At 26.2% G+C, this 11,446-nt stretch overlaps 1 protein-coding gene across 1 annotated transcript in view; it reads right to left on the minus strand.

The window, feature by feature from the left end:
• The window catches only part of LOC107443369 (endoplasmic reticulum junction formation protein lunapark), a 22,694-nt gene extending 12,878 nt beyond the window's left edge, over positions 1-9,816 (minus strand). The window contains exons 1-4 of the mRNA XM_016057217.3: positions 9,628-9,816; positions 7,542-7,583; positions 5,289-5,476; positions 2,882-3,062 (exon numbers count right to left, since the gene is read on the minus strand). Of these exons, the coding sequence (XP_015912703.1) occupies positions 2,882-3,062; positions 5,289-5,476; positions 7,542-7,583; positions 9,628-9,675 (459 nt within the window). The 5' untranslated portion in view covers positions 9,676-9,816. The remainder of the gene's footprint in view (positions 1-2,881; positions 3,063-5,288; positions 5,477-7,541; positions 7,584-9,627) is intronic.
• Positions 9,817-11,446: the final 1,630 nt, after the last annotated feature.

The raw sequence follows: 11,446 nt of genomic DNA on the forward strand, positions 1-11,446 counted from the left end.
CAATTGAATTTTACTTACAAAAAATAGTTATAATAAAATTTACTTTTTATTGTTAAAAGTTTCTCGTACTTCATTAGTCAAGTGTCTATTTTTGAACCTGGGTAACCGTTACCAAAATTCAGTTAATAAATCACAGCCTTGCCAAAGTATGAAGGGTAACGGTACAGAGTCTCCTCTTTAAAAGATAGGAAGAATACACTTTTCTTTTTATTGCTTAAGGGGGAACAACTCAGTAAAATTTTCATAAAATAAAACAAAAATTATTACATTTTTTGATAGTTTATCTTTTCAAGATTATCGTCCCAAAATATTGAACTGATTTTCATAAAAATGAAAAAGATACAGTATACTATGTTGAGCGTAATGCATGGTACATTGAAATGATTTGTTTATATTATAAATTTAAATGATTTAAAAATTAATGGTACTTTCAATATAAATAATTGTAATTGCAACTTATTTAGTTGTAATAATTTTTAATAAAGTAGGAAGCAAGATTGAATGGGCTTTGAGAAAAGAGCTCAATATTTGCAGTGTAATGAGGTGTTTTTGTGAAGAGCTACACAATCTGTAAATTTATAGTTTTCTTAAATCAGCACTTTGTCTACAGCATATAGATTTGATTTATACAATGCATAAAAATTTATAAAGAAATAAGGAAAGAATTTGAAGAAAATATCCAAGTTACAATAAAGCCAACTATTTTTATTTATTAAACCTCTTTTGAAACTGATTATTTCAAGGGTTATTGATAGTTTTGAAATAATTAGAAATAAATATAGAGTCAGCAGCCAAATAATATTCACAAAATAAAGATTACCACAGGATTTAGATTGCTAACTCTAAAAAGTACGAGGCATCACATGAGGTTAGATTGACAAGAAAATGGGCTTAACTAGCATTTATGGAGTATTGATGCATTATAGTTAGTAGCAAAATTTCATATACAGTAGGAAACCGATTATCCGGAACGATCGGGACCATCGCTATTCCGGATAACTGATTTTTCCGGTTTTCTGAATCGCTACAAAAAGTCGTTTTTTTAATTGTTAAACCCAACTAAAAAAAAAATATTTGGAAATAATCTTGAAAAAACGAAGTAATACGCTAATGATTATTTCCAAAATGATGCTAGGGTAAACATCTTTCAAAAAAGAAAGAAAAATCCTAAAATCTTATGAGGAAAAAAAAAATTTTTTTTTCAAAAAAATCGCGGGAAAATTTATTAAATTTCGTTCCGGTTTTTTGGTTTTCCGGTTTTCTGATTTCCGGATAACGGGTTCTGTACTGTATTTATATGGGTTATTTATCATAAGAATTTAAACACAATTTTCTTAAAACTATGTTTCTCTTACTTGCTATATCTCAAACTAATACAATTTTTAACCAATTTATTTCAAATTTTGGACACAATGCTCACAATAAATATAGTTTTCATTGTAGGTAAGCATTTTTTAATTGGGTTGATTGGCTTTGCACTTTTTCTAGAGCATTTCCAGAGCATCCATGAAAAACTAACTTATTTTATGTCATTTTTTAATAATTTTTTCACAACATCACCATTTTGTAAAAAAAAAAATATTTTAAAAACCTTTAGCGTAATAAAAACTACAATTATGAAGTCTAAAAAAATCAAAACGGAATAAAATTTGGATGATTTCTTTTTTCAACTTATGAGTACAGTAAGTTAAGGATAATTTAAAAAATAAGTTATTGTATTATAAATTACCATATTGTATATTATTGTATTATGTCATTGTATTATAAAAGCACTAATTTTTTATCTGTAACAAGATAAAGTAAAGATTAAAATGAATTTAATAAGATAATGTATTAAGTTAAGTTTATCACAATCATTGGAAAACTTATTAAAAAGTCCTTTTTTAGTGTTAAATTTTTACTTTTTCTAATGTGTTGTTCCCCCTCAAAATATTAATTTGTGAACATTAAAAAACAGTTTTGTTTTATTTTTTACAAGTTTCTACAAATATATTTTAAGAGAACTCCTTACAGAAAACTTCGCATACACTTCAAAATTAATTTTAAAAACTATTGAAAGCCATAAACAAGGTTCCCACTCAAATTTAGAACAAAAAATTTCCCAACTTTTCCAGGAAAATATCACCAAAATTCCACACTACATTTTTGTAGTACAAAGCAATATTTTATCAGGAATACATTTTGTTTAATTAATAAGCAATAAAACAAATTTTTTGATAGAAAGTATTCAAAATATAAAGTTTTTTTTTTAAGGAAACAAAATTTCATTTATGAAGTTTTAACCAATAGGTTTTGTAATACAAAAATATTTGTAGCAATATTTGTGTAAAAAAAAGCAAAAAAAAAAAAAAAAAAAAAAAAAAAAAATTTACAATCTCAATGTAGCACAGTTTATTAAAAGAGTCACATTCATTTAGTCAGATGGTATGTACCTTGTTGTGATTAAGAAGCAAAATTAATTTATACGAAAGCTGAATTATTAAAAACACAATATAAAAAATATTGTACACAAATTAATGTTAGAATTTTAATGAACCTAAAAACATTTAACTATGTTGCAGCAGAGTTTTTACAAGAAATAATAAAAATAGGTGTTAGACTTATTTACTTATTATGGCCACAGAATTGGTAATTTGTTAATAATCACTGAATTGGTTAAAAATTTTGAAATTGGTTATGTTCCAGGTTCTGACTAAAAATTGCCCTGTTCCCAAATAATTCTCAAGACTTTTTTATAAAATCAAATTCCCTGAAAACTTCAGGCTTTCCAGAATCTAGGGGAACCTTGTATTAACTTTCAAATGACCTAAACCTGTTTTAAATTTAAAAAACAAAATTCTGTCAAGCTAAATAAGAAGTTGAATAAACACTTTATACTTACATTTTTATCTTTTGATATACTATATTCTTCAATGATGGCTTTTGCATCACTAAATTTAATCTTTTCCTTAACTTCCTTCAAAAGCTTCTTTTTACGAGACTGTAACTCGAGAAGTTTTTGAACAATTCTTTTAATTTCATGTTCATAATACCATTTTAGAGAGAGCTTTAAGCTGCAAACTCTATAAAAAAGCATAAAGATCATAACTCTCACAAAAAAATGTTAATTTATTATTGCATAACACTTATAAATTAATGTAAGAATGTAACACAAAATGTTTAGATTAAAAATGATATCAAAAGCACATTCAAATAAATATAAGCAAAATTCTCATTTACATATGAAATATTAAAAGAAAGTTAAAACCAAAGCAAATTGCAGTAAAAATCAAGCCGTATTTAACATTTGTTCTTTAAAATTAAAGCAATAAAATCAATATTTTACAAAATTGAGAAATTGTTATTTTTCTCATTTCTTGCCAATCTCACGCCTGTACACGATAGTCACTAGAATAGTATCCCCTGCTGGTGTGAATGTGTTTTATAAAAACCTTTGCTTTAATTACATGAATGAATGATACATACTACTTTACACATATTTTAGAAATGAAACAATTCCTTAAGCAATGTTAAAAAAAAAACACGAAAATTCATGTGAATAATGGATTGCAAAAATACCAAGGTAAGATATTAAAATCAATCTTCATTCTTTTAATTGATTGATTAAAGGTATTTCATAACCATTGATCTTAATATTTATTTATTTAATCCTCATCAGCTCAAAATCTGAATTATTAACATGGAAGACAAGAATAAAAACATCAAAAACTGTTTGACTATTGAAAGGAAATTGAGAAGAAGCACTTACTAAAAATACCTTCCAGTTTTATCTGGGAAATCAAATAAGCACATTAACAATAACTTACGATCTTTAATATGAGTACATTTTTTAATTTATCAAATTTCATCATCAAATCACAATCAACATCATCAAATTTGGTGATTGACAGAAGTATGATTGAATATTTAAAAAAAAATGTACAATACTTAACTATTTTGGTAAATAAATAAAGATTCTTCTTACTGCATTTGACACACTTTTTGACATAGGTTACTGATTTGCATGTGACTCATTAATTAAACAGCATTAAAGCAACTTCTTAGCATTTACATGCTATAATTTCTTTTTGAAACAAAAATTTTGAAAATCCCAATTTCCAACTTTCAGCCATGTCAAATTCTCATGACCACTGATACAACTACCAAAAATAATGTTTTATTTACCTGAGAAGAAATTTTCAATAAATAAAGTCACATGAATATTCACCAATTTAGCTATGAACATGTATGTGGTATTTTATCAACCATTAAGTTTGAGGTCACTCTATACACCTCATTTCTCTTTAATTTAATAAATGTATTACACTATTAATTATGCCATATTAGGACAAAACTTATGGAACATATAATAACTACAGGGTATCTCCTACATTTTAGATTTTCAAATTCATGATTTTCCATGATTAATTCCAAGAATTTTTCATGACTTAATGAAGCTACTTCGATAAAAAACAACAATAAATTTAAAGGAAGCAACATTAATTCATATGACAGGTATTACCAAAACTGTTATACTCTGCATCTTCATATTTATAGATTTTAAATTTAAAAAACAGAGTAAAGAAAGAGTTGAATCAATAAAATAAGTGAAAAAATAAAAAAGTAAAATTTTTTTTTCTTCTTTTTTCGGCAGAATTATATTCTAAAGATACATTTCTTGCTCATTGGAAAGGAATTATATACTCCTGATATTTCTGTTCTCATTTCGGAATAAAAAAAATTTGCCAATGACTGGCTTGCTCCAGCTAGAATTTTAAATTGATAAAATAAAAAAAATAAATAATAACAAAAATTATGAAATCACAGAAGTTTAAAAGATAATTCGCTTTAGAAATGATGTTTTTTCTCTGATGTTTTTTGTTTTTCTGAAAGAACAGCATAATTTTTAAAGAACAAGAAAAAAAACATTTTATATTTAATAAAATATGACTGTGAGTGGGGATTTTATTACCAATTCAGATATTTGAAATACAATTAAATTGTGGGGGAGGTAAATTCCACTTTAAAAATTAGATTTTTCGTCAACCAAAATCCATGACTTTCCATGATTTCATTTTTAAAAACAATAAAAATCATGACATTTCATGACAAATTTTGTTCAATACTGAAATTCATGACTTTCAGGTGCACAGATACCCTGTAACTATAAAATTTGTATGATTTCTAATGACTAAGAATTACCTTCAAGGAGCACATCTAAAATAGAAATGAGCTTCAAAAACTTTTTAATCAAATTGCAAATAGCAATAAAGAAAAAAAATTTAAAACAATTTTCTCTAGATACTTACAAAAGATATATCACTAATAATGGTCCACAAAATAAAATATACTCAAGAAATGTAGATGGCATTGTCGAGAAGAAAAATATTAGGGACATCAATACAAATAGCAATCTAGAATAAGATAGAATAACTTGTTTTATCAAGTTATACTGGTACTCAAGGGCCCTTTTTTGTTGCTCATTTGCAAAGATTTCCTGTAATAAAAAATAACATAGAATAAGGGAATATAATTTTAAGGTTAAATTTGGATCTAAAGTAAAGAAATATAAAATGTACTGCAAGTATTATAAAAACAATAATTTTTTAAAATACTATCTATTTATAAGCAACATGTAGAAAAACTCAGTAATAGGTACTCAATGATCTTTGCACCAACTGAATTTAAGGTGTACCATACTGATCATCTTCAATATATATTTTAGAAAATAGAATTTTAAAAAAGTATGTGCATTCAAAGGTTACAAATCAATATTTAAGCAAGGAAAAAAAAAAGAGAAAACAAAAAGAATTTTATAAAAATCTGATCAATTACATCTAGTCTAGCACTTAAATATCAGTTTTAAGTGCTAAATGAAATTTGAAGATTTTTCTAACAATTCTTTATCACACTCTTTCAGTTTTGAGTGGCAATAAAATAAGTTGTAATGTTTCTAATAGCTCTATCCTTACTAATGAATTTTTAGGTTATGATGAAATTTTTGTTTTTTCCTCATGTCAACACTAGGTAATTTGTAACCTTCAATTAATGTGAGTACATATATATATATATATATATATATCACAAAAAAGGATAAAAAGAAAAGAGAATGAAGAAAAATAATAATAAGTTTTATTAACTATGCATAAGCTGCAAGTATATAGAACTCATAAAATAAGTTAAAAATATGGAGAAAGCAAGTAAAAAATGTAATAAAGATTAATGTAAAGAAAAGAAGAAAAAATTATTAAAATAAAATATTAAAATATTTAAAAAACATTTTATTAAAAAAAAGTTGAAAAATGAAATAATGCAAAGATATAATCTTGTCATCAGCTTACAGGATTATATCCGCAAAAAGAGTGCTTTCCAATATTGTATTATTATACCCAAAGCAAAATTCATAAATACAATAGTGTGAGGAGAACCTTAAAAATTGAAATGAAAATAGAACATATTAAATAAAAAATACACGAAATAAAACAATTCAAGCAATAACAGAAAATAAAATGCAAGAAAATACAGAATAAAATACAAAATATAATCTATAAAGCGAGTAGCCAAATAAAATGAAATAGTATTTAAATGTCTTAAGAAACATTAGAATTCCAAGTAATTAGTTTATTTATATAAAAATCATTTATTTTATCGCATAAATCAACAATGCAGTTATCTTTTTAAATACCTAAATCCAAAAAAAAAAAAAATTTAAATTAATATTATCATCATGATTATGAAGCAAGATTAATTACTCGGGTTATTATAATAAATATTGTTTAACAAAATTGTATAATCTTGAAAATTAAAGATAATCATCCATAAATCTAAAAACAAATTTCATAATTAGAGTATAATTTTTTCATAGCAATGTAAAAATAAGTTAGCTAAGAGAGATGAAAAATTAGATCCTTGTGATATTCTATGAATTTGAAAAAAAAAATATTTTCCATTGTAAAGATAATTATTGAAAAGACAAATATTATTTAGAATTTCTCAATAATCAAAATCGTACTTAAGGTTATATTTATAATTATAGTAATAACTCATAATATTTAATTTTAAAATGATTTTTGTTCTTCTCCTTTTATTAATCTTTATTATAATTTATTTCCCTGTTTTCTCCATATTTTTAACTTATATATTCCTGTTTTCTCCATATCTTAAGTTATATATATTTATACACACTATAATTTTGATTCGACAAGGATTCTAAAAATATACATTAAAGAATAAAAGATAATGATTATGGAGAGCCCCGGATATAGAATAAAAATTTCCCTCCATATACTTTTCATTAATTCAGAACAGAAAAATTTCATTTCCTAAATTTTTGCATTAACTAGAAAAAATTTTGTTTGGCGTCAGCTTATCTGGGAAGTAAGGGCGGCTTGTGCGTAATGCTGATCACATAGCTACAATCATGCTGTTGGTCATGAAATTGGGGAGCGTTAATCTCCATTAACGGACCATCAATGCAATAATGCATGTAAAAAATTACATGAAATTTAAATAAAAAAGCTAATAATATTTGAGAATTTAGTAATAATAATTTGTGATCTTACCTTATTGATTTCATCCAGTTCTTTCTTATAGACATCAGGACTCTAAAATTAAAGTTGTAGCAGTTTGAATAAGTTAACCAAAACTAATATCAATCAATTAAATAAAACAGAACACCTAAACAACTTTTGATCTAATGATCAGATTATCACATAAACCAGGGATGGGCAAACTTTTTTGATCGCGGGCCAAAAATTGAGAGAGAAAATTGTTTGGTGGGCCAAGTAAAAACTTCAAAATTTAAAAAAAAAAAAAAANAAAAAAAAAAAAAAAAAAAAAAAAAAAAAAAAATGATGTACAAGTTTTAATTTAAATATTTAACGAGATGAATGAAATTGCGATTTCATTTTTAAAAGTTCCTTATATTGAGGATCGATGTGAGATATGCTTATTTTAAGGAACGAGGCTAAATGCTTGTCTGTTAATCTACTTCTGAAATAATTTGTCCTGAAATAATTGTTTCATAATTGAAAACTCTTGTTAACATAAGATTAAGCAAACATAGCACTGATTTTTTAGGCATGAAATATTAAATTTTGGAAACTAGCTTTTGGTAATAATTTGCAAAATTCAAACTTTGACTATTTAGAAACAACTGCTTCAGATGATTGTTAGAATGTCCGCTCGTTGGAGCTTAAAATGCGCAGTCTGCCACATGTGAAGTACAATTCACCTATATTAGATTCCATAAGTCTGCTCCTCGAGAAAGACAAACGCTAGTTGGAGCCCAATCTACGGCTATTCTATAAAGAACTTCCGCTTTCAACATTTTACCAATTGAAGCTGTCTGTGCTAACTATTTCCACCAATTTATGTTTTGTAGAACAAAAATAGAGAAAGTAAAAAGGTCATCAGTACTTAGTTAAAAAAGAAAGAACAGAAATAGCTTTAAACAAAGTCGACAAGAAAATGGATGTATATTGTCAATATTTGCCACGGATCGGCAAGTTAAAATTCTATCCGCGGGCCGGATAAAACCTTCCGGCGGGCCACATTTGGCCCGCGGGCCGTAGTTTCCCCATCCCTGACATAAACTATAAATATAATTTTCATGGTTCCAACATCCAACTTTAAATATGTTATGCAACTAGTACAGATGATATTCACGTAACGAAAACTTTCTTTAAAAGTTAAAATCTTTTTATAAAGATTGAAAGACCAAGCACGATAGAGCTTTCGCAATTGTCCCCATGTAAAATCATGAGTGATATAAACTGTCATAATTTAATGTATATTTTAAGTATTGACGATTGAAATACGCTATAGGTGGTGCGTAACAAAACTCTTTATCTACGACAACACTTTGAATGTTTTAACATTAGAGGGTGAATAGTTATAGGAGTAAGAAGTATGCTTTATGTCATGATGTCTAAACTGATTAAAAGTTATCAAGTTTATAATCAGAGTTCGAAAAGTATTATGAAAGGTAATAACATTTGAGTACATGATCATATTTCTGAACAGAGAAGGAGAGGGAAGATTCCAGACATAGAACCGGAGTTCTCCCTAAATGGCATATTCAAGTATTGTAATCACAAATAAACTTTACAAAATTATTTATTTTCAGAAAAGAATAATTATTACACATTTTTTTCTACAAATCCCAATTATTTTTCATAATGTATCATTACATATCCAGAAAAGAATTATATATTGAAAGCAAATAAAGATCATCATACACAGATAAACTATTAAAATTAAAAAAAAATTCAAACTTTGAAGTTATATATAAATGTATATAAAAAAAAGAGCACGTAAATTTAAACATTCAAAAATTGTGATGGAAATAATAAATGTAATAATAATCACTTAAAAGTTTACAGCGACGAAAAAAACAAAACAAAAACATTTTGTTTTATAGTGTTTACAAATAAAATCCATAATTTTACAAGAATAAAAGATACATCAATAAATATCAGAAAGCGTCATTAAAATTTTTTATTTCCTCACGGAAATTTTTATTTTATTACATGGATAGTCAAAAAATTAATATATTTATCTATTTCAATGGGAAATACGTTATATGTATTATAAGTAATATTTGGAATTTGCTTATAATACATATAACGTATTTTGAATATAAATTACCTTTGAGAAACTAAATATTGAGCGGAGTTTATGGATTACAGAGCCCATATGCTTTTGAAAAGATTCATATTAAATGTTGATATAATTATGAATGTTTTAAAGTAGGAAATTTTACTTTCCTCATCAAAAAGAGGAAACAGTAACAAATAAATTAGTTTATTAGTTTTGTTTTTGTTTTGACAGGTACAGGACCTGTTGCCAAAAGAAGAAGTATAAAAAAAGTTTAGTTGCATGATAAGTTTTCATGATTATATTATAACATATAGAGAGCGCTGCAATAAGAAACGTGCTGACTGAGAGAACATTTACAATGCATGCAAAAAAAATCGCTGATGCAAATTCTACGATAGGCGTTGTGTGAACAGGCTTAATATTCTAAAAAGTTTTATTATTGTGATTTGTGTTTAAATTTACGAATAATTTTACTGTTCACAAGAATTTTCTGAAATTTATAAATTCTAATAGAAAGTGAGATTGAAACAAAATTAAGTAAATTAATATCCCGACATTAAAAAAAGTGTAAGGTTTGCCTTGCTTAGCGTGTTATCTCTTATTCAAGTAATCAATTGGTTATATTTGTTTATAATAACACCGTTTGTTAATTTTGGGATCGTATCATAGCGTGCTTGCGGAATCTTCCTAACTTTAAAGTTCCACTAGATTCTAATCCTTTAAACAAGCTGAAAACTGGTGTACTAACTCTCCGAACTTTATGTTGAAACACAAAATAGAGCGAAGGACACCAAATCTAGCTTTCATACAAAATTTTTAAACTGTGTAAATCTAAAAGGGGAAAACTTTGGGTTGCGGTTCTGTTAAATATGTTCGAAACTTTACATTTCTTTCACAACGCCTTTGCTTGGTTTGCAAGTAATTATATTTAAGGAATTACTATTTATATGGATTCTAACTTTGATGTTTTCACAAATTAGATTGTCTCGTAAAGTAACTTTGTTGAATCTTATGTGCACTTATCTTTCTGTAATTATAAATATTTGTTCTACTGAGTACCAAAAATGGTGGCAGAAACTTTACGCGAATTAGTTCATAGAACACTCTTGGTGTTTCACAATGGTTGGAACTGTCCTTGGTTCTTCAAAACTTGTTTTAAAAAATTAAATCAATTTCAGAAAAGGTTACTGATAGAAACTAGCTAAATTGCCAAAAAAAAAAAAAAAAAAAAAAAAAAAAAAAAAAANAAAAAAAAAAAAAAAAAAAAAAAAAAAAAAAAAAAAAAATTTAAAAGTGCATATGATAATACGAGGAAGAGAGCTTTTGAATCTAATGCTTCGGAATCTTGTATTCAAGAGTCTAGGTCTATCCCTCTCGGAGCAAAGGGCCACTACTGACTCTGCTCTCTTTTTCCGCAAATCAACATTTCAAGTCTTCAAAGCAGCTGATTTCGCATGTAGTTGGTTTTGGGCAGCGACTATTATTGCGCCCCGCAATATAAAATATTTAGTAGTTCTATTGGTGATATAAAAACCTACCACTAAATGAAATTTTATTGAAATTTTAAGTTCTGATGGTTAATGGTAAATTCTTAATTTACACGAGAATACTGCGTGCAAATGAAAAAACAACATTCTGTAGATTTCGTGAAAATTGTCTTGACAACTGTTTTCTAATGCTGTGAATGCTAAAATAGTATTTCAAAAACTGATAAAACAAAATTTTAATCTTGAAGAGAATCTTATGCAATATAAGTTGGTTACCATACCGAAATGCCAAATGTATAAATCTAAATTTTGAATTTTTTATAGCTTACGTTGATTTTTCTTTTTCACGGCAGAAGTCTTATACGCACTACAGTTATTTA

The sequence above is a fragment of the Parasteatoda tepidariorum genome, chromosome X2 (assembly GCF_043381705.1).
Source record: "Parasteatoda tepidariorum isolate YZ-2023 chromosome X2, CAS_Ptep_4.0, whole genome shotgun sequence".
Lineage (NCBI taxonomy): Eukaryota > Metazoa > Arthropoda > Arachnida > Araneae > Theridiidae > Parasteatoda > Parasteatoda tepidariorum.